Genomic DNA, 24,994 nt, shown 5'->3' on the forward strand with positions numbered 1-24,994 from the left:
TACTTTTCTGATTCTATACTTACTGTCTTGCTGACCTTGGATGGGACCTTTAATACTCCTGGACTTTATTTTTGGTAAAATGAGGAAATTTGACTACACAGTCTCAGAGTTATCTATATCCCATTGCTTTTTCTAAGTCTCAAAACAGAAAACAAACATCCTGATTAAAGAAAGAATAAAAGAAACAAGTAATTAAGTATATTTTGCTCTGAGGGTGCCTTAAACCTAAAGATTATTAAAAATACCCTCACACCAAACTCAAGTGAAAATAACATGTCTGAGCACATAAAACTGTGACGTATGTTAGGAAGTCCTTTACTTTTTAAGCAGTAATTGTAAATTACTTGAATTTTATTTGAATTGGCGTGACCATCTGCCCTTTAAGGTAGACAATGGGTAAAACAAGTTATTGGATAAAGACAAGGTGCTCAGTAGGCAGGAAAGATTATACTCATTCATAGGAAACCATCTGGCTTTCCAGTAACTACTGAATTGTGCCATGTGATGAACTGATTTATAGTAAGACAGTATATATAAGGTGTGAGAGAGTATGGCTTCAGGAAAGAAGTACTTCTCACACAAATACAAACTATGTTTAATTTTTTAAAAATCTCTGTAGTAAATGGACTTCAGTGGGCCTAAAGAAAGCAGTTTTGTCTAACGGTTTGAGCACTGGATTTGAGTTAAAAGACCTGGGTTCAAACATAAGTTCTCCAGCTAATTAACGTATGAGACTTTGGGAAATTTACTTAGCCTCTCTGAGCCTTGGCTTATCAGTAAGTAAAATGGGAAGAGTTAGACCTACCTTACAGAGCTGATGTGAGAATGAAGCAGCTGAAAGAAATCTACTTACTATAGTGTTAGTCAAGTCTGAACCTTCTAGGAACTTACTTGAACAAATAGTAACAATACAAATACCAAGTAATCAAATCAGTTGTATTGATCATAAAATATTTAGGATATTGGTGGGGGAAAGGCATGTTGCTACTAACAGTAATGGAAGCAATATGTGCCTACATATAATCCAGTGATCCTTTCAGGCTTTAATAAATATTTCCTGATATTATTAATTTCTATATGAGCTGCGTTTGATAAATAACACACTTTAACTGAGTATAAAACCTCCGATTCAGATCAACAGCTAAACATGAGGAACTTCTCTGGATTTCTTGGACAGTAAATACTAAAAGTACTCAAAATCATCATGATAATAAGAGACAAATTTTGCCAGAAGGGTGGGCAGCCTCCCTGGAAGGAGTTCTGGGAAATCCTGTGATGTCAGAATACGTGGATACAGAGTATCTAACTTGGGGAGATGAGTTAGTTTATCATCCCACATGACCGCCTCCTTTCTCAGACAGGGAGCCTGGCCTTTGGTCACCACCAAGCTCTCCCTCCACTCATGTTTTTGCTAAGGTGGTTAATGTATACGGAAGACACAATAAACATTTTTACCTAAAACCACTGCCTAAATGACTGAAAGTTTCTCTTTTAATACTGACCATAAAAAATTTACCCCAAAAGCAAAAGCACTTAAAGACATGTATGAATTTGAAACTTTTAATGTGTTCTTCTCTTTAGGGCTGTAGGTTAACATCTTCTAAATATGTATGGGCCTTAACCTAGACTAAATGGCAGCTCCTGTGGAGAAAATGAGGTAATTCTTCTTGGAGGTCTTCATTTTTGCATTTATTGATGCCTAAAGTAAAATGGTTACTGGCTCAAAGTTGTTCAGCAATCTGGAGTCCAATAAAAGCAACAAAGTGATGTATGTTGGACAAGCATAATAAACCTCCTGTTTATTTTATTTAAGTAGTAACATGTGGTCAGTGTTAGCCTGAACAGAAAAATAATCAACATTCTGCTGCCTAAAGATAGCAAAATAATTTTAGAAGTGATGAAACTTAAAAATTCAAGAAAACTTATTCCTAAAGAAAGTGTTCTAGTCCAGTGAGACGCACTAATTTAGAAGATTCACTCTATGACTTTGAGGAATTAGGAATTTGGCTTCCTACTTTTGCCCCTTCCCACTTATTTGCTTGTTTTGAAGACCTGCAGAAGTGCAACATTGTTCACTTTGGAGATGATGCCCTCCCGTGATCCCACTGTACATCCTTGGCTTTGAAGGGGGACCAGAATTTGCCAAGTGGGTAGTGAAGGAGTCCCAGGCTAGTAATCCTTCTAAGAAGAGGCTTCAGCTTCTCCATGAGGAATATTTTGTCCAGATTCTCCCAATGACTGTCTATGAACATGCTGAGAGAGTGGTATAGTGCTTAATGTTTTAATAAGGCTGCATTAAAATAAAAATAAAGGTAACAGAATCCCACATTTCTTCACACACCATTTATCAGTCAGGGCAGATTAACACAGCATATGTATAACCCATGGAAAATGCCACCATTTCTTCCACAACTTTGGTTAGGTTCTTCCATAATATTCCCCTTTGCAAACACACTAAACAATGGAAGAGTTTTCTTATAAAGTTTCTTGACAGTTCTCCATTCTTCACTTATTTTTGCTTATATCTGAGGTATCAGGTCCTGGCTGTGTTGGAGGTAGAATTGATGGGCATACATGTGGCCAGCTTATAAGGTTTGGTTGCCTCTTCAAGTTCAACAGTTCAAAGAAGAGAATCTCCATATGGAAGAAATAAGTGGTGCAATGCAGATCAGTTGAATAATATTAATTGCTATCACCAAGAATTGTAACTAAAATAGCTAATATTTATTGCATGCTTACTATGTGCCTAGTGCTGTGCTAGATAGACCCTTCATATTTAATTGAATTGTACCGTTCAAGCTGACACCCTATTATCTCTGGCAGAATAAACTTCCCAGGGGAGACCTGATGGATTCAGAGAGGCGGTCCCGAGTAGTAGGGCTCACTTTACAGCAGATGCAAAAGCTGCAGCGGCCCCGAAGGACTCCACAGGCCCCCCCACACAACGCCTACAGCACCATCCGTCCTGACGCAGAGCCAGAGGCCACTGTGCCTGGGGAACCAGCCAATCCCTGATATTCATTCCCACTTTTGAGTGAAAACGAACAAACAAAAACAGAAAACAACTCAAGGTAAGTGGAGAAGACACTCTTAACTTCCCCCACTTCCTTTTTTGGGGCTTCTCCTTTCTTCCTGGCTCAGGAGAAGAGTAGAAAATCGTGGAATCCCCAGTAGGTGTGGTTTAGAGCAGGCTGGGAAGGCAGAGCAACTGCCTTAGAGCCAGTCCCCCCGCCCCCTCCTATCCTCTGAGGATGGGCACAGCCACAGAGACTGAGAGGTGCTTTGCCACTTTAGCAGGGTGACTACGTGTTACCACGTATAAAATGTAAAGTGTGTATGTGTGCATACAAACATACACAGCTCTGAGCAAACACGTAAGAGACAAAGTCCCCAAAACAGCATTTGATAAATGTGTTTTCTTTCTTATTCCTACTCCCCAAGGAGGCATGTAATAAACGGCATTTAGGATGCTGAGAGACAATTCTTTCATTCCATCAGGTATCACTGAAGATTCCACCTCCTGATTTTTTATTATAATCACTCACTTCAGAACTCTGGGGATTTATACTACATCAAAAGGTAATAAGTACCAAATATGAGAGATGGTTATTCAGCTGATGAAAAGCCACTGTCAACAGAGAGATTACAACCTCTGGAAATCTGAAAAGATCCCAGTGAGTCCTAGTGGCAATTTCTTCTTGAATGTATTTAAATAAAAATGGAGATTTTATTTAATCAGGCTGCAGTCTCTGCCCAATAGTTCACACAGGTTCTATTTCTGTTGAAGTGCAGAACTGACAAGGAAAAATGACCATCTGTTTTCCACAAACAACATATCCTTTGGATGTTTAAACTAAAGGAAACCGTACCTAATGTTTTCTGTCTCCTTTTAATCAAAACCCCCAAATCACTAGAGGAAACCATAATAGAACAGTATGTACTATCAAGTCGTAACACTGAGTTTTAAATATTACCTGTTATTTACATACAGATGGAGACATCCCAAAATTAATCTATATTCAGGAAAGATCAACTAGTAAACATTATAAATGTGCAGGAACTGAAAAAGGGAACAACATTACCCCTTAAGGCAGCATTGGTTGAGTCTTCTCTGGTAAAGGAAGTATTACATATTTGTGACCAGTGAATGATTTTTGAAAACAATTAATTAAAATAAATACTAAAATAATATTTTGAAAAGGAAATAGGACTGATTTTAGGACTCCTACAATTCCAACTTATATTGGAATTTTAATTTTGAATTAGAAAGCATACACAAGGAACATAATGGTATAAAGTTATAGCAGTTTTTCCTCAAATACAAAATAAAGATCCCTAGAAAGTATTTCTATTAATTAGCACTCTTTGGGCTCCTTTCTCACTTCTCATTCAGAGTAGTTATTGGAAAACTCTGATGTTTCAGTCCCAGGTGGTCAGGTTGGATTTTACCTGAGTGAAATGGTTTCAAACTGCATTGATAACCTATCATTACGTTTGGATTTTTATGCCTCTGCCCTTAACGCTGCGCTTGCTTACCTGGTCGGCTGCCTACGGCATCATGTCCCAAACATTGGTGCCAACCTAAAATGATGAAATCTACTGTAGCTAAAAGAGTCATACTTTGACAAAAATATTTCAAAGCGCTTTAATAAACACATTTTCCGATTTGTTTCCTTTGCAGCTTGTTTTGTTGGGTTTGCCTGGCTCCGCCTGAAAACTACCTTTAGTTCTTTTACAGATCCAGTGCTACATGCTGACAGAACCACCATATGACACAAAGAACAGATTCTTTAAAAACCCTAAAAAATGTTCAAATGAAAAGAGCTTTCACATGGTGCTGAGAAATAAAACGTAGGCACTTCTGCTTCAGGAGGCTGTCACATTTGATCACAGATTGCTTTTCCAAGCCACTTTCTTTTACTACTGGAAATCCCCTCATGGTACAAACCATCTCGTTTACTGGAAACCTTGCTCTCACAAACAGCTTTTGGCGCAGTCATCTTTTTTTCCTAAGATCGCCTCTACCGACGCAGAGATAAGTTTCTCCCAGCGATGAGAGCGTGACCGAGTGAGTCTCCGGCACCTTCCACCAAGCAAGGCTGCTTGCTCTGCAGAATCAAGTTATCCATCAACACAATATAAAGAGGAGTGTCAAGTGCAATTTTTCTTCTGGAAATAGTTAATGTGTCTGCCTCTCTCTGGTTCTTCTTGTGAGTATAATTTAATAAGGTATATATAGTCTTCTAAACATTCTAAAGCTACTAGGCTACTGGGATTAAAAAAAAAATCACTAATTAAAGTTTTCTTTTTTTTTTTTTTTGAGAAAATTTGTGCTAAAAAGGCACTAGATAAAATGAACTTCCTTGCTCCTGTGTATGTAGCAATTACACACTGAATTAGAGTCTATAATTTAACAAAGGTGACACACATTTGGATAAAACATCCTAATTATTCAGACTCATCTACTTTCAGCTTAAAAAAACCCCGAAGTCAAATAAATAGCAGGTCACACTGACAGAGACCAGCCTGGCCATGAAGTCACAGTCATCGCCGGCCACATCAGAGCAGTGGCCTGGACCCAGGAAGGCTCACTGGCAGCAGCTGTGGGAGCTAAGCCTCCTGGAGACCTGAGTAAATGAGACAAAGGTGAAGTTCTCACAGTTTTCCAGCTTGACCTTCTTGGCTAAGTTTGGAACAATTCCCCGAAGAGACCGAAGTCCCATTCTTTGCTCCTCATACCACACGCTGCCCATGTCTATGGCCTCCTTCCGGGCGGTAAGGTAGAAAGGGGACTTGGCCTCCATTTGGGTGGGGGGCCGGTGGATGTACATGTACTTGTAGAGGAGGCAATAAGGGCACTGTTTGTGTCCCCTGGAATGCTCATGGTAGATTTCCCCGTGACATATTCTAGTGGAACCACTCCGACTCTCCCGCTTGACGCTGTCCGTTCTGGCAAAATAGGGCTGGTTTTGTGGGTCTTTAAGCAGCTCGATGTCACCGTACATCAGATCGGCATGCTCCTGCAGTGTCCGCATATTCAGGTATTGGCTGTTATACTTGACCACGGTGGACAGGAGGGTGATGGGGCTGTCATCCCCCAGACACCCCGCCTGCCACATCTCCTCCTCGTCGGAAAGGGAGAAGTAGATGATGTTGCGAGAACGGGCCCCTGACATCCCTGCCTTACTCAGTACCCACAGCTTCTCCTTGAGTTTCTTGGTGGAAGAACTGAAGGTGCTGCTGGTGATGGAAAAGCCCACACCTGCGTTCTTCAGGATGCGGTCCAGGCCTCGGCGAATGGCATGGAGCGAGGTGGCCAGGAAGTCTGAGCCATCACTCTTCTTAACGGTGACATAAAAGTTCTCCAGCAGCTCGTTCAACTTCACTGCAGGGATCTCGAATGAGACAAACACTGAGGTTACACATTTGAGGACACCCAAATAGCCAGACCCCCTCCTTCCTTCTCCTACTCCTCACCAGGGGCTGTACTGTTGGCAAGACATTTTGGGGCCTCTAGAGGGTTGACTCCTTAGCCTGTTACAGTGGAAAGAACAGTGAACTTCAGGCTGGAAGATCTAGGTTCCACACTTGGCTCCACTTAATATCTTTAAACCTCAGAGTTCCAAGCTGCAAAATGGGACATAGTAATCAACACCTTCTCCAAGGATTTCTATAATGCTTGAAGTAGGAATGTGAAAGGGCTTGTAAACAGTAATGAACACACACATGGAAATATATATACATATACACTTTTTTTATTATTATTATTGGCATTTATAACTTTCACTATTCCTCTTTGGAAAGTCCCTTCTTCTCTTTTCTAGCAAATCCTTTCCTTTCCTCTCCTCCCCTTCAATAAAATTCAAACATCCTCTCTGAAGAATACCTCAACTAAACTTATCAAACTCTGAATCATTCCAACATTAATTTTCTTGATATCTGCATGTAATATTTGGTACTGCTGGCCCTCAACATGGCGCTAGCATGGAGGCAGCAAGTTAATAATCCTTGAATTTTCACTCAAATTTGTCAGAATAAGCCTGGAATGTCTCTGGTTTAATGATCCATAGGGTATAGATGTCATTATTTGTTCAATGTATATGAAAAACTTAATGACTATACTGACAATTCAAGAGAGCTCCTTATTTGGGTATGGTAGGAGGAAAAGCAAGCTTTATTTTCAAGGGGAACTATAAAGAGAGAACCAGAACATGCTCAATGTCAGTTCAGGCTAAACACACATTTTAGGACAAAAGAAAGTCTCAATAAAAAATGTTTTAAAAGTAGAAACTGTACAGGTAACATTTATTTTTCTAGTGGCTGTTGGGTCATAGAGAAAATAACAATTGATTTAAAATAAACCAAACTGAAAACATTACATATCACAATGTAAGTGATGCTGCATTTAACATTTTGATAACATCACAGTCTTGAAGGACTGGGTTAGAAAACTTTATTGAAAATAAGTAAACATTAATCAACCTAAAAAGAAAAAGTAAGCCAAATTAAACAATAGTAAAGTGAATCAATAAAAATGAAACAAATTAATAAATGAAAATACATAAATTAAAAAAGATAAAAACAAACATTTGTCATTTTGAAAAGACCTATAAAGTTGACAAACTTGTAGGAGGTCTGAAAGAAAGAGGGAGAAAGAAGAAACGAAATACACATAAACAACATTAGGATGAGAAAGACTATTTTTTAGGATAGAGAAAATGAAGCATGAACATGAAAGAATATCATATACTTTATACATGTTAATTTGAAAATCTAGATAACCTGAACAATTTTCTAGCAAAGTATAAATTACCGAAGTTGATCCAATACGAGGTAAAAGATCTGAAGAGCCCCAAATGAGACCAGAGGATGAAATGATTGTCAAAGATGCAGAACACTCCTAAAGAAATGGCTTTGTGGAGTCGACCCAGCTTTTCTTTTGTATTTAAACTATTTTGAAGCACAGAAAAAGGGAAGGTTCTACATTTTTTCTAACCTACATCTGACAGATATTATACCAAAAAACAAAGTATATGGATATAAATGTAAACTTCCCTAAGTAAAGTAAAAGTGCTTTTTGTTTTGCACAGTAGCATATTAAATAAATGTATGCACATTAGAACCCTGAATATAACAAGGATGTGGCTCTGATATGCACATGGAGCAATTAACAAGGTACCACACACAACAAGGATTGCCTCTCTCACACAATCATACTCAGGACTGCAGGAAAGCAATACCAAGTCAAGGCAAGGAGTATAAGGATGATTCAATCTCAATAAATATTTTAATATAATCAACTTATTCATACATTAAGGAGAAATAATACGAATTTGATAAATACTAAAAAAGTCTTTTAAAGAATGTGACCTCCATTTCAAATATTTAAAAATTCAAGTTAAATTTAAATTGGAAAAAATAATCCTCCTGCTAGGACGAAGAGTATTCAGACAAGGACTATAGAAATTATACCCAAGGTGAAAATATTAGAATCATTTTAAAAATGTCAGAATTAGGATGAGCATGCTGAATATCACTGTTATTATATAACACTGTGCTGAAAGTTCTAGCCAACCAGGTAAGGCAAGACAAAGAAATTATACACACGCATGTATACAGGAAAGGAAAAAGGCAAAAACAATTGTTTTCTGCTAGTCTGACTGCTGGTCTATGAAACTCCAAGAGATTTAGCTGAAAATCCATCAGGAAGAGGAGAGTAGTTATATACAAACTATAAAAAGCAATGGTTTTCTTATCCACTAGTAAAAATAAGTTGATGATGATACCCTAACTCAGCTGGTTTCAGATTTTTTTGTAGTCACCTGTACTCCCTACTTACAAGTGTTAACCACTCTTTGTATTAGTTGGGACTTGTCTGGTTGCAAGGAAGAGACCAAACTTGAATGAGTTTAGGCAAAAGGGATATCAAAGTTAGTGGACTCCAAGGCCATCGGGACTCTGTCTCTCATCTCTGCCTCTCTGTGCAGAATGGTTCTCTTTATGTAGCTCAGACAGCCACCTAGCAGTCTCCAAGATTTACATGTGATGTAAATCTTGGCTTCGGATCCAAACTACTGACCGAAAGATGGGCCACTGTATGAACATGGCTTCTGCAGTAACCATGAGGACTGTAGGAGATAAATGGTCCCTATATAAGGGGTTCTGAGTAGAAAATCGTATTTATTACCTTGGTGCTTAAAAACAAAACAACAACAACAACAACAACAAACTAACTTCTGACAGCTTCCTGTTGCCCTTTGGATAAATTTCAAACTGTTTACCTTGTATGCAAGTCTCCTTAATCTGGCTCCACTCTGGTAGATTATTTCCAGAAATAGCTGCAACAATGCCTCCTTCTCAGTGTTCTCATGCCCCTTGGCAACCTGACTTTGCTGCTCCTTCCATCAAGAGGTAGAATCTATTTTCCTAACCCTGGAATCTGGGCTGGTTGTGACCTACTCTGACCCATAAAATGGAGCACATGACAATGTGTGAATTCCAAGCCTAGGCCTCAAGAGATTCTGCTTTCATCTGCTTTTGTCTTATAGGTTCTTACAAGTTCTGCTTTCATTGTCTTAGTGCAATGAGGCCACTGAGGAAGCCCTGTTACACTATGGAACACCTAAAGCAGAGGCTAGTTGTCTTTCATCTAATATCCAGATGACTGCACCCACATGTATATGCCAACTGAGCCCGGCATAAGAGCCACCCAGTTGAGCACAACCCATAGAATCATGAACAAATAAAATAAATGTTGCGTTAAGTCACTAAGTTTTGGGGTGGTTTATTATGCAGTGATAAACACCTGGTACAGACTTTATTTCTCTGGCCTCACCATCTGTTCTCTTTGTGCTCTATTTCCAACCTCCCTGAACTTTGTGTCATTCACAGAAACCAAATGCCCTTTCATGCCTCTCGTCTTCTAGCTTTCTCTATTTGGGAAACCTCAATTCTTTATTTCAGATCTAGCTCAAATTCTGCTGCCTATATAAAGGCTTGTCCAGCTTCCCTAAGCAAAGTTGCTCTCTCAGCTGGGATCCCATGGCACTTAAACTTTATTATGGCCTCTCCACAGAGCACAATCTTTCATCTACTTTTATGTCTGTCTCTCGCAGTAGACTGAAAGTTCCTTGAAGGCAAGAACTATATACATGACTGGGTCTTTATCATATGCCAAAAGGTCTGAACTATATCACTGGCCCAATGAACTAATTGATAAACATGGGTAAAATCAATAAATTAACCTTGGTGTCAGAAGAACCAAGATGACTTACGATTTTTCTGATTTACAAAGAATATCACAAGTTTCAAAGTAAAATCACAGCAAAAGCAATTCCTGGAAAAACGTCAAGTCATGAAATTCATATTGTTTGCACATAAGTAACCATTCATTCTGGCCCACATTGGCTACCTCCTTAGTTTTCTCAAACTGAGTTTTGGTTGGTGATTATCCCTCCAGGTCACCAAAGTCTTCAATTTGTTATAAAGACATTGTAAGAAACTATGCTCCTTTGTTAGCCACTCTGAATGGATTAATAGATTTACCATCTCAAAAATTCACCATTGGTTATAAATTTGGATTCCTTGATGTAAAAATGACCAATGAGAAATGAGGGTGTGGTCATGGGGCTGATGACTCCAGATGGGAAAAGAGAAAAATAAGAAAAAGAAAAAAACAAACACAACCTAACTTGTTAAGAAAATTCCAAAATTCTGGAATTACACAGCAATCCTTGAAACTTGAAGAGTTTTAAGACAAGTAAAATCAATGGTACTGTTAGGGGATTGCCTCACACTTCCCTCTGTGATAATCTTGTCTGCAGCAATGAACAAAGTAGAGGAAATGCTTATGAACTACAAGAACTCTAATAGGAAAATAAAATGAATCTCAAAGTAACCATTGCAAAGTAAAAACAAAATGATTTCACCAAATTATCCTTGATTCATAAAGGTACTGAATTTCAAGATGCTTTATTTTCTTAGTGGATTTAAGAAATACAGAGGTCAGTAAGATAGCAACCTTGAAGAAGATGGATCAGTGAGGGATGGCAATTTTGGTATTGCTACTTGTGTTGAAAAATTACTAAGTTAAATATATACAGAGTTAGAATGCCAGTGTATACTCTACTTATTAAGATTATATGTTGAAGTCTTATTTGACTCCTTGCTTTCTTCCTTAAATAAACAAGAGCTGTTACCTACCTTGTCTGCTGTCAGCTATATCTATATTTAAAGATAATTCTAGACTAAAGATCTTGCATGGAGACCAAGAAAGTGAGATAAAAGAATATGGGCATCAAATGCCTTAATTCCTCCTTTTAACTAAATATTGGCTAATTCTCCAAGATATTGGCCTCTTTCTTGAAAATATGGGAGTGGACCATGTAGGCAGATTACAGAATATTGAAATATATCTTCTTCCTCGCCCAGTATTTCTCTGGATAATACAGGAAAACTAATACTAGTCCCTAGACATGGTGATAAGGTACATACTACTGAAGATTTTCATCCCCTGAGATGTGTGCTTTCTAAGCCAGGGAGGGTTTGGAGAAATGAGGCTCTTTTCATGGATTCCTGCATGAAAATGTAAAGGTTCCCAGTAACAGATATCTTCATAGTGACTTCACTGACCTCTGGTCTAGAAAATGTTAAGGTTCATAAGGATGGAGAAATGATGCTGGGGTCTGTGAGAATAGTTGAATTTTAAAATTATTGATAAATGTGAAAGTTACATTTTATTGATTTTTTAGTCATAAAATACATTTGGTATATATGAGTATATAAGATTTACCATCTTAACCATTTATAAGTGTGCAATTCAGTGGCATTAAGTACATTCACAATGTTGTATAAACCATCAACACTATTAATTTCCATAACACTTAAAAAAGTTATTCCAAACAGAAACTGTACTCATTAAGCAATAACCCCACATTTCCTTCTCCCTCCAGCTCCTGGTAACCTCTATTCTACTTTCTGTCTCTACGAACTTTCCTATTCTAAGTGCCTTACATAAATGGAATCACACATATTCATCCTTTTTGTATTTCACTTAGTTCACTTGGCAGAACATTTTCAAGGTTCATCCATGTTGTAGCATGTAATTCTTCATTTCTTTTTATTGCCAAATAATGTTCCATTGTATGGATATGCCATACTTTGTTTATTCATTCATCTGATCTTTGGGTTGTTTCTACATTATGGCTATTGTAAATACTGCTACAATGAGTATTTGTGGACAAGTTTTTGTACAGGTATATATTTTTCACATTTGGGGTACATGCCTAAGAAACAAATTGCTGGGTGATAGAGTAACCCTATATTTAACTTTTGGGGAACTGCCAGACTGCTTCCAAAAAAGGCTGCATCATTTTTTACTTTACCATCAGAATTGTATGAGGATTCCACTTTCTCTGCATCCTCATCAACACTTGTTATTATCTGCTGTCTTTTTGTACACTATTCCTTCTTCCTACTGGATATGAAGTGAAATCTCATGCAGTTTTGATTTGTATTTCCCTGATGTCTAGTGAAGTTGAGCATCTTTTCATGTGCTCACTGGCCATATGTTTATCTTCTTTATAATAACTCTTCAATGTTCTTGTCTGCTAATTCTCAACTCCGCGTCAGTTTTGGGTTGGTTCTGATTGACTCATTCTTTAAGAAATATATTTTCTTGCTTCTCTGCATGTCTGATGATTTTTTGTTTAGTTGCCAGACATTGTGAATTTTATTTCTTGGGTTCTGGATATTTTTATATTAGTATAAACCATTCTTAAGCCTTGTTCTGGGACACAGTTACTTGAAAACTGTTTGATTTATTTGGGTCTTTTTTTACTTTAAAAAAATTGGTATGTAACTTTTGGGATGGCATGCACTATATTAGTTTTAGCTGTGCAAGATAATTTGATATTTGTATATATTACAAAAGAGCATCACAATAAGTCTAGCTAACATCCACCACCATATATAGTTAAAAATATTTTTCTTCTGATGAGAAAAATATTTTCTCACCTACTCCCTCACCTCTAGCAACTACCGAACTGTCATCTGTACTATTTTTTTTTAAAGATTCACTTACACATGAGATCATATGAAATGTTTTTCTTACTCTGATTTATGTCACTTTGCATAATGCCTTCAAAGTCCATCTATGTTGTTGCAAATAGCAAGATTTCATTTTTTATGGCCAAATAGTATTCTATGGTATATATACATTCCATTGTATATATAATTACGAAATACGCACACACACACATATATATGACGAGGTCTGTCTGGAAAAAGTCCAGCCACTGTTAATATAAAGAGAATGGTTTGCGAGACAGCTACGTAACCTGGCAGCCAAGGAGAGTGGACTGGAATGAACATGTGTGAACAATGACAGCTTCACTGTACTAGTCAGTGGGGGGATAGTAGATGCCACTGAGTGGGCATGTACACTGTGTGGTCATCGCATTCAAAATGACTGAGCAAGTAGAGCAATGAATCTGCATCACATGTTGCATTAGGCTTGAACATTAGTCCATGGAAACTATTTGGATGATTCAGAAGGCCGCAGCTATGGGCAACTGGTGATTGGCACTTCATCAAGAAGCAATGTGGTCTGCTCGTGCACTATGTCTTGCAAAGAGTTTCTCAGCAAAACATCAAATCACCCAGGTGACTCAGCCTCACTACAGCTCAGATTTGGTGCACTGTGACTTCTGGCTTTTCTCAAAACTAAAATCACCTTTGAAAGGGAAGAGATTTCAGACTGTCGACGAGATTTGGGAAAATATGACCAGGCAGCTGATGGCGACTGGGAGAACTGTATGAGGTTGCAAGGTGCCTACTTTGAAGGGGACTGAGGCATCATTGTCCCAAACACAATGTTTCTGGTATCTCCTTCAATAAATGTCTGTATTTTTCATATTACATGGCTGGATACCTCTGGACAGATCTTGTATATTAAATATACACATAAAAATTTCTTTATCCACTCATCCATCTATGAACACTTATGTTGGTTCTGTGTCTTGGCTATTGTAAATAATGCAGCAATGTACATGGGAGTAGGTACATATATCTTTTCAACTTAGCATTTTTGTTTTCTTCATATAAATGCCCAGAAGTGAAATTGCTGGACTGTATGGGGTTCTATTTTTAATTTTTTGAGTAACCTCCATACTATTTTCCATAGTGCCAGTACCTATTTACATTGCACAAGGGTACCCTGTTCTCCACATCCTTGCCAACACTTGTTATTTCTTATCTTTCTGAGACTAGACATTTTAACAGATATGAGGTGATATCTCATTGTGGTTTTAAATTGCATTTCCCCAATGATTACTGATGTTTAGCACCTTTTCATGTACCTGGGTCTTGCCTTTAAGATTTGTTGAGTGGGATTAGAGCAGAGCTCAGTGTAGGGTTAATTATTCCTCACATCTGATGCAGGACCTTTCTGAGTACTCGTCCCCATGACTCCTGAGGTGTTTCTAGTCTGGCTGATGGGAACAGGTATTATTATTTCCAGTTCCATGTGAGTTCTGGGTACTGCTACTGCTAAATCTTTCAGGTGATTTTTGCCAGCCTCAGGTCTTTTCCTCACATGCAGATGTTGATCAGTACTCAGCTTAATACTTGGGGAACTGTCTTCAGTTTTCTCAGGTTCTCTCTCTTCGTAGGTCTCTACTTTTGAATACTCTAGTCGTGACAATTCTAACTACCTTGGTCTCTCTGGACTCTCAGCTCCATCTGCTCAGCTCAGAATCCGGCCGGCTCTGCTGGCATCGTCCCTCCCTGCACGGCAGCCCCAGGACTCTCTCAAGGAGGCCGGCTGGCCCCTCGTCCAGCTCGCCTTGTTCTCTGTCTCTCAGAGATCACTCTCCTTCTTTGCATGTTATACAGTATCTTGCAAAACACTGTTTCTATTATTTGTCTCTATTTTGATTGTTTCAGGCAGGAGAATAAACCTAGCTCTCCAAATTGGCTAGAAGGGAAAGACCTAACTGATTTTTCTCCTGGATGTGGGTCCCACGTTCCCACTTTTTCCGATGAAGAGTAATGTTTGATTGGATGCTAGCCAATCAAACTGTGGATTTTACATCATTCAATACTGGATTTGTCATATTTTTTTTCAATGAATGTTGGGACTCCTTTCCAGTGTTCTTTTGTCCTTGGCTTCCTCGAACCCTGATCTTGGGCTCCTCTTAACTCAGCAGGATTCACAGTCTCTGTTCTGGTGCCCCTGGCTTCACTGCAGAAACTGCCTCGAGGCAGACAACCAGAGAGAGGCAGCACCTGCCTCCCTTGGTGCCTCGTCTTAGGGACCAAGCCCTGTGTTTCTCGTCCTCTTGGAAAAGAGCTGTCCAGTGTTCTAGTTGTTACAGGAGAAGGATAATTCTGCATCTTTTCAGTCCCTTATGACCACAAGTGGAAATTTCTCCTTGTCTTCAGATCTGCCAGATCATTTTGATCAGTATACTATCGCTGGTACGTTTTTATGTGGTATTTTTGATCCACAGCTGGGAACCCCCATGTGCGGAAGGGCTGACTTAAGTTAGATGCAGATTTTTGACTGTGAAGGGGTCAGCACTCCAACCCCCACATTGTTCAAGGGTCAACTGTAATTCTTTTCATTTCATACATCCTTCATGGATAACCTACTATCTAAAGTCCTGGGTGTCTAAATCTGTTGTTTGTTTCCGGTCATTCTCATTCATGGTCATTTATTTCCCTGAGTGGCTTGTGATTTTTTTAAAAAATAGACCCATATCTAGTTGATTTTTAATCTGCAAAAACCTGAGCAGCTACATTTAAAGGAATGTTTCCCTTCAAAGATTATTACAATGTAACTGTGAGGAGCTAGGGTGTGCTGCTCATCTAGAACTTCTTAAGCCCCTTTCAGGGACCGCTCCTCAATCAAGGATTCTTCAGTGCACCTACCTGTCTCCTCTCTCCCTTAATAGTGTTGTCAACATGTGCCCTCGGGTAGAGCCCTGACTTTCAGGTGGGCTGACTGCTGCCCACTCCAGCTCAGCTGTCTTTTGGTTTGGCCCTGTGATGGCTCCCTGCTTTTCTGCAAGCACAGCAGCGATGCCCCCTGCTGTGTCTAGTGCACCATGCTGTCAGAAGCAGAAACCTGGATTTCCTATTTCATCTCTCGTTGGTGCCCAAACACATCGCCCAAAATTGGAGATGTCACTGGCCCTTGGGTTTCAATTATAACCTCTACATGCACGACCTCTGAATCGGTATTTCTAGACTTAACATTCCCCCCGTGTGTAAAATCCCACATTCCCAGCTGCTTACCGGACATGTCCGTTTGGACATCTGTGTGGTTTACATTCAGTATATCCAAATCAAAATACAACATCTTTGTTTTCTGTCTCTACATGTCCAAGAATTTTTCTTTCTACATGCAAATCCCAAACATTTCAAGTTGGAAGATATTTTCAGAGCTCATTTTACAATGGGAGAAAATGAAGACCAAGGATATTAAGTAAATTTTTGCTCATCACTTTCAAATAATTTCTCTAAAATACCACTTTCATTGAGTTTCTTCCCATTCAAACACCTTCAGTGGTTTCCCTTTTGCCTGAACCTTAAGATGCTTGCAGATTGCACGGTCAGAGCACCCTCCCTATTACAACAGTCTCTTCCCTGTTGCCTACATACAAAAGCAAAACAAAATGTCAACCATTTCCCAATAGTCACAAAATTGTAGCTTGGCATTTAAGGGTTATCAAAATCTAGTTTTATAGTAAGTACATCATTTCCATATGCGAAGCCTCTGCTACAGGCAAGTCTAACCCTCCAAATCTTACTCTTCTACACATCACTCACACTCGTGTCTTTACCCAATTCTACTGAAATTCTACCTTTCTACCAAAAAACCCAGCTTAAATATCAATGTCTTTGCTAGTGTCACCAAACTGAAATTAATTTATCCAACTGAAATTTTTTTTTTGTGGCACTTCTGATCTGTAAATTCACAGAGCTTTTATTAAATTCTGCTTTGTACTGTGACATTTTTCTTCCTATTTTACCTTCTTTCAAAGTTCCTCCTGGCAGAAAGCAAGCTACCGTTCTGTGTTCTCTACCATGCTCAGCACAGTGTGTGGCACTTGGAAGTTCAGTGAAGTTGGCTGAAAGAAGTAAACGCAAGAGTTTCTTACCTTGGTGATGTCCGTGTGATCTTTGAGCCCATTGGTCATGCACCAGTATCGCCACACGTTCAGGGCATACCGCGTGGCTTTGGTAGTATTTGGGCTCACTGCACTGGTACACAGATCATTCAAGTCATCATTAATATTAAATACAGGAAATTTGTTGAGCTTAGTGGAATAGGCTAGAAACAGAAAAAATAAAAGGCATTAAAATAATTTGCCATTCCTTTCTTTAGAGAATTACATCTTGGGCTCATGTTAAGTAACAGAAAACTCCTAAGAAATAACACTTATAAAAAATGAAATTTCTCTCAAGTATACATATATTCAGATAGAGAACAATGTTTCTAGCATGAACTCAATGCAGTAACCTTGCTTTTAACTGTAACAACTTGCCATACACACTCACTGATGCACTCATGCAGGCACTCCAATGGCAAAGAGGGGAGGGGAATGGAGGCTGAGAAACAGAGAGTGTTCTACCCACAATTTTCACTGGAAAAAATGGCATTTCTGTTAACACTGACAACAAATAGGAAAGACAAGTTACACACCCTTTCTCCTTACTCTTAGCGCATGAAGAGCTATTATTCCTCTGTACTGTGTAGTCTCAGGTGCCTTGTGTGCCATCCTGGGCAGCCTTGAACTAAACAGTGTTAGCATACTTAACTTTTTTCACAAGTTAATGAACAGAGAGATATTTGAACCCTGACCCCACAACTCATCAGCTAGCTTAGACTGAGTGCAAGGGCAAAGGAGACACATATGAGGTAGGGGAAAGAAGGGGGATGGATATTCCAGAGGCACTCACGTTGTCTCAGAAAAAGGCAACAGGTTTAAAATTGCAGTTGCCAAATTACTTCAGATTAAAACTGGTTTTCCTCAATGTATCCACTTTTAAGTGTTGGTTGCCAAAGAGATAATCAAGTCCTTCCATTAGTGGGCCCTTCCTCATACTCTTATCTACTAAGGCTTAAAGTAGGCTTACACTGTTCGTATTTTGATCTTTGACTAAAAAAAAAAGAAAAAAAAATCAAATCAAAACAAGGTAGACCACCTAAAAGTACAAGCAATGCCAATCAGTATTTATTATCTAGTGGTTCTCACCCTTTCTAGATAATGTTTCTATGTTCAAAATACGGAACTGAAAGGCTAAGAAATAGCAAAATAAGATAGTTCAATTGCCAAGGAGACCTGCAAATCAGCTTCCCTTTAGCTAACTCACCTCACCTGTCACTGCTCCCACGGAAAACTCAAACCACCAGCCTCCTGCGGCCCCCAGCACCTGGCTACACCCAGGCACCCACACGGCGCCTTCCCCGCACTTAGCCTGAGAAATCTCCCCATGGTCTTTGTATCAATCAAAAGTGTCTTTTTTTCCAATTCCAATTTGAGGCTCACTTGTACATCATTTTTTCCCACTCTGCTCAACTCCCTTATTCTTTCCTTCAGTATGTCTCATATTTGCTTTATTCTTAGAACTGTGATCTAATTGTGTCTGGAAGATCCCAATTGGTTTGTATGCTCCGAAGATAGTAAAGACTGTCTTTGCCCTTTAAGCCTGCTGTTGAGCTGTTGCACACACAATCTGCTTTAATAAAAGCTTACAGCAAGAGAGGAATAAACAATGCTAGAAAAGCTGTCTGGAGCAACTGAGTCACATAGACATATTTCTCTCACCACCCTCATAAACTGAGATAACTTGTATTATTTCTAGGGGCTTGCTTGATATTAATGAAAGGATTCTAGCATAAAATGTATTACTATTACATCTAGCACTACCTGAATGCTTGCTATATGCCAAGAGTAATACAAATTATCTGTAAGCTCTAAGCAACCCTGCTGTTGTAACAATTTTACAAATAAGGAAATGGAACCTCAAACAGTCCGTAACTTCATACATCATTCACCCCGTATTTACTGAGGTGCGCTCTCTGTGCCAGGTGCCATGCTGTCCCGAGCCATGGAGTTAGCAAGGCGAGAGTTAGCCAAGTGCGAGGGGAAGGGTTTGGACCTGGGTCCTGCTGACTCTGTGCTCTGGACACCACAGCAAAAGAATCAGGTACTACAGTGATAAAGTTCTCAGTAAAGAATGCAATGTGAATACTGGCCACTTATAAAAAAGTATATGCTAGTTCCCAAAATATACTCAGATTAACCTTTGGCGAGGGAAACTAAGTTTGATTTATTTAGACAAACACTACAGTTTCACTATAGATTTTTTTTTTTTAATGCAACAAAAACAGGATTTATTTGCAACACAGCCAAGGTCCTATCACTTCATTACAGCATAAGCACAGAGGAGAGTCACACTGCAAGACAAGACGATTAGGTTTAATTATGTTAAATGATATGATCCCAAATAATTTCATTTTAATCACAGGACAGAGGGAGACTGTAACCTGTACTCCCATTCAAGTTTTGCCGACTGCCCCAATAATATCCTGCACTGGGAAAGGATCCGATTCAGCATCATGTATTGTGCCGTGTCCTGCTCCTCCGCCTTCCATTGACTTCCCTCACCTGCCTGTGCGGACACCTATCGGTGACGTGCCTCTCACATACACACAGATGTCCTCCTCAGCCACTCACAGCAGCCTGCACTGGGCCATCCGCCAAATACAGACGTCTTTCTCACTCCACTCAAACTCTGACCTCCCATGCCGGGGAGTCCTTCTACGGGGAAGCCTTCATCGCTCTTTTTGGGATGACACCTCACACCAGACCACTCCGTGCGTGCAAGCCCTGCTCTCTTCAGGGAGGCTCTGACTCCTCACACAGGGCTTCTCCGTTTTTCCCACTGTGGTGTGGACACCCGCTCACCCTGCTCAGGCGATCACACCGCCAGCTTGGCTACCCCTCCATGGGATGCTTTTCTCTCCCAATTCAAGCTGTTACCACTAGTCAGATTGCCCTCTAGCTGAACTGTATTTCCTGCCCCAGTCAGTTTCCCACATCCCTCACTGGGTGGTTCTCCTATGCAGATGCCCTCTTGACGCTTTTCAGGGTTCATGCTTCACTCTAGACCGTTACAGCTCCTTCAATGCACACGCACTCCAGTGCCAAGGTCTGCTTTGCTCTCCCCACCAAGAGCTTTCAAACTGAACAGTTCAGGGAAAAAAGGGAAGAGGAAGAGGAGAAGGAAGGGATTCTAAAATTTTCACTTTGTTAATAGACAAGGAATTATATACTTCTAAATAAGCCCTTGGTGAAAGGAAAAAAAAAATCAGTGGGACTTGATAAATATTTCAAACTGAATGATAACGATAACACAACACGTCGAAGTTATGGGATAAAGTTATTGCGGTGTCTTCAGGAAAAATGATTGCAGTAAATTCAGAGATTAGAAAAAAAGGGTGAATATCAACTGTATCAGGACATCATAAAAGAGAAAAACAAATATACCCAAAAAAGTAAAATGAAAGAAACAATACACATAAGAACAGAAATCAACAAAAGTCTGCAATAAAAAAATAGTAATGTCAAGAGGTGGACTTGAAAGACTATTAAAGTTAATAAACTCATAAGAAAAAAAGAAAAAGCACAATTTCTACAGCAGGAATGAAAAGTGAATTATCACCACAGAGCCTACAGATACATTAAAAAGACAGTAAAAAGATATTATGAACTTGTTGTCCATAAATTTGAAATTTTGGATAAAATGGACAAGTATCTAGAAAAGCCACAACTTACCAAAACTGAACAAGAAACATAAAATTTAAAGTCTCATACCCATTAAAGAAATTAAATCTATAATTTAAAATAACACACACACACACACACACAACTTTCAGGTTAAGATGGATTTCCCCAGTAAATTTTTTAACATTCAAGAAACAAATAATGCCAAGTCTAAAAACTCTGGTAGGGAAAAGAAACAGAAAGAACACTATTCAATGTCTTTTATAGGGCAGCATAAGTTCTCTATAATAATGACAAAAAAATGCAATAAAAGAAAATTACAAGCCAACACAGCTCCTAAACACAGACACAAAAATAGTTAACACAATATAAGCAAACTGAATGCCTACCTTACATTAAAAACAACAAAATTCCAAAAGTATCATGACCTATATGTGACTGGTAATAACAATAACGTTTCTAGAAGAAAACTCGAGACCATTTTTGGGACCATGGGGTAACTACCTATTTCCAAACAGGACATCAGTATTATTAGCCCAAAAGTACAAGACCAATAAATTGGATATCATTGAAAATAAAGACATTTATCAAAACATACCAAGCTGGTGAAAAGGCAACTGATACAGAAGATATTTGACAAATATATCTGTCAAATTAATTAAAAGGCAGATAGTTCAATTAAAAATGAACATGAATGGGCACTGGGTACAATAAGAAATATTAATCTTTCAGGAGCTATACATTAAAATATGACCCACCAAAAAGTCTAAAATTAAAACCAAAATCTATAAACATCAAGTGTTGGTGAGGATGTGAAACAACAGGAACACTCTTACTCATCTGATAGGAATGCCAATTTGTACAACCACTTTGGAAGCTAATTGGCATATCTACTACACTTCAACATACACATATTCTATGATCTAGCAATCCTATTCCTGATACATAACCAACATTAGGTTATGTTATACATATTATCTATTTTAGTCATTTGAAATCTTGGAAAAGTTACAAATAAATAAAACTTTAAAAAAGAAAACAGTATTTTGTGACTTGCAGGCTAAATGGTATTCAACTTGAATTCTAATATTCTTCCCCTACCAGGGAAATAAAATCTGTCACATTTTAATTCTATGACTTGTTTTGGAAAGTCCTAGGGCAGCATTAAAAATTAAGTTACAACTATTTATAAAGTAATTTTAATACCATTTAAAATACTATCATACAAAAGTACAGTCATTGCTATTTGCAACATTCAGCTTTCTGAGTGAAGACTTTGGTGGATTATTCATACATATGAAAGAACTATATTTGCATTTGTGAGAGAGAATATATTTTCTGGTGTTTTAATATGCTTTTATTTATGAAATAATTTTAGTGACACAACAAAGATGTCTGAAGTTAACTAGTATAATCATTTTGAACAACCGTTATTCCTAATCTGCTCAAAGGACATTGTCAAACGTGCTAAATGCTACAAACAGCATATTAAGAATTCTATCTGACCAAAAAGATTTTTCCTAAAAATGAGGAAGTCTGGAAGCTAACATGTACTTAGTTTAGTATAACTGCACAGTTGGCCAACAGAACCCCACAGACAGTGAATTTGAGTAGAGACTTCTGCCCTGAAGCAGGAATTTTGGGGACGGGGGCTCCAGGAAGTGTATCATTAGCTCAGTTGTAGATGCCTCCCTGAAGTGTCTTCCCTACCCCATGGGCTATTTCCAAGCAGTCACATAGAAATGCTTCTTGTTGCACAATTGCCCCTTCCTCAATAGTTACAACACTTGACATGGAATGCTCTGTTGAATATGCATTGACTATATGGGGCTAATTAATAGTGAGGAGGACAATTTTGTTTTTCATAACATGGTTTAAGTTGTTTTTACACTGTTGTAGCTACAAAAGTCAGCCAGCATTGCAGAAAACCATTTATTAAATGAATGAAGACTAGTCAAACTCAAATACAAAATTCTGTGATTAAAACATGCTCTCATTATGGAGACATTAGCTGATTTTATTGTTTTTCTTATTTCCATAAGTTTAGGCTGCACCAACAAATACTGAAAATAGAAAATTACACTATTACATTACAGGCAAACATTATACACACAATGAATAAGCCACTAGGACACAAAACTAGAATTTTATTTAAAGCACAAGTACACAGACAAATAAATATGAAGCAAAAACAGTGAGCAGATAAAGATGAAAACATTTTAGAGTAAAAGATCAGTGAGCAGAAAAATAAAAATGAAACCAAAAGTATACACTCAACAAAAACATTGTATTATATTACAAATATCAACTGGCAGAATAATCATTAACCAAGAGTATCACAGTCACGCATTTTAACATATTAACAGAAATTCCTCTCCATTTCAATGCACCTTTCTCCTCTTTCTTTCACAAATTATAACTGTAGCAGCTTAAGAGAATTTTTAAATATTAGAATAAATAGGCACACATATGCTTTTTTTTCATGTAATATCAGTTAAAAGCCAAGTGGCCAGAAAGGATATCAAAAATGATCTATCAGATAGGGGAAAAAGTGAATCCATCTTCAAAGAATAGTTCTACTGTTCCTAAATTTTTTCTAAGTAAGTATTAATTGTGTGGTTGTATTTCCAAATGGATGACTGGTATTAAATTACACCAAGTTGGTATAATTTGTATTCCCAATAAACTTCCAAGTGGTAGGCTAAAAGGAATCCTACTTAAGATTATTATTATAATTTGTAAGAAAGATGGAAGACCTTATTTAAGTTGAATAGAGCATTCATTCTACGAAACTACCAAAGTTCTTCACTTCAACAGATAAATGAGTCATATGCAGTGATTCTGTTGAACTCAAAATGCTTCCAGTCATTCTCTTACCAGATTTCAGACTTTAGGGTGAGAGTTACATTTTCAGGTTACAATGAAAAAGGTACAAGTTATTGCTCACCATGGGGCAAATCTTTGTCTAACATTAGCAGTGAAAAGAAGCTTAAAGACATTGTGGAAACAAAACCCTATAAAGTAGAAACCTAATAAATATGTATGTATTATTTGATTCAAAAGTAGCCCTTAGTATAAGGGCCTCAGGACAGACACACAAAATGTACAGAAGACACAAAGGAGGTAAATGAACCTAAGGGACAATTCAAATAAATGAGCCGACTGCTATCGAATAGGAACTGTTAATGTTAATCATCAGGATACATCATGCCATAATCTTTGGTGTCCAAAATATATAAGGAATTCTAAGAACAAAGGCCTTGCCTGAAAACTCCCAATGCAGGAATTAAGAAATACTTTAGTATTACTCCGAAGGCCACTGAACAAGGGCAGAACACCTTTAGAATATGCACAATTGAACTTCCTTTCATGGCTTTACTGCCTCCCTTGAAAGGCCAACGTTTAGAGCATATTCTGGAGAGAAGGCTCACAGTTGACATCTGCCTTCCTTTTTTTTAAGCAAAGAAGCGCTGGGGCCTTCATGATTTATTTTTTATATTCTTAGAATTAAATCAGCAATTTCAACAGCCGTGTTTCCAAATACAGCACTGGCTGTCACCATGTGTCTGAGAGTCACACAAAAAGCCTTTGTATAGTTCAGGAGATTATCCCTTTAGTAAAGGAATCTTAGAGTTACAAACCCATTGAACAGACAGAATGAACTGCACTGAGAGGAATTTTGGCATGTTGGTGTAAAAAGGATCTTAAGGAAGAAGCCTTCTTTTCTTAACATTTTATGACAGTTTCCCTTCCATTTTAAGACTATAAATGTATTAAAAAAGTGATATTTCCCCCATGTTGACTTTTAACAAGTAGTAAAATATAATTAATCCACTGAAATAGTTTTCTTTTTACCTTCAGAGCCTGCAGGGAATTGCTGAGGCAAAATGGAACGACCAGGAACCAGCTAAATACAAGTGGGCATGAAAAAATTCTGATGTGAGGCAACAAAATATATTAAATAAGTCGATACAAATGCTAAATACAAAAGTTAATATTTGGGAATGCTGATATTTCCATGGTCACTTATAAATAAAATTTAAAAATGAAATATTCTCATTAAATGCAATTCAAACAGTAAGCTATGATAACTAACAAAAATAACATATGCACCTTATAGTCCTGTGTTATTATATTGTTCAACCAAAAAATATCCAGATCAAGAGAAATTATGCTGCTATATTGTCATTCTATTGGAT

At 38.1% G+C, this 24,994-nt stretch overlaps 1 protein-coding gene across 1 annotated transcript in view; it reads right to left on the reverse strand.

The window, feature by feature from the left end:
• Window positions 1-5,372: 5,372 nt before the first annotated feature.
• Window positions 5,373-24,994, reverse strand: part of KIAA1958 (KIAA1958 ortholog) — a 101,486-nt gene continuing 81,864 nt past the window's right edge. The window contains exons 5-6 of the mRNA XM_054584516.1: window positions 17,163-17,335; window positions 5,373-6,395 (exon numbers count right to left, since the gene is read on the reverse strand). Of these exons, the coding sequence (XP_054440491.1) occupies window positions 5,589-6,395; window positions 17,163-17,335 (980 nt within the window). The 3' untranslated portion in view covers window positions 5,373-5,588. The remainder of the gene's footprint in view (window positions 6,396-17,162; window positions 17,336-24,994) is intronic.

The sequence above is a fragment of the Pteronotus mesoamericanus genome, unplaced genomic scaffold, assembly GCF_021234165.1.
Source record: "Pteronotus mesoamericanus isolate MK-2021 breed Mesoamerican mustached bat unplaced genomic scaffold, CSHL_Meso_final contig_78, whole genome shotgun sequence".
NCBI lineage: Eukaryota > Metazoa > Chordata > Mammalia > Chiroptera > Mormoopidae > Pteronotus > Pteronotus mesoamericanus.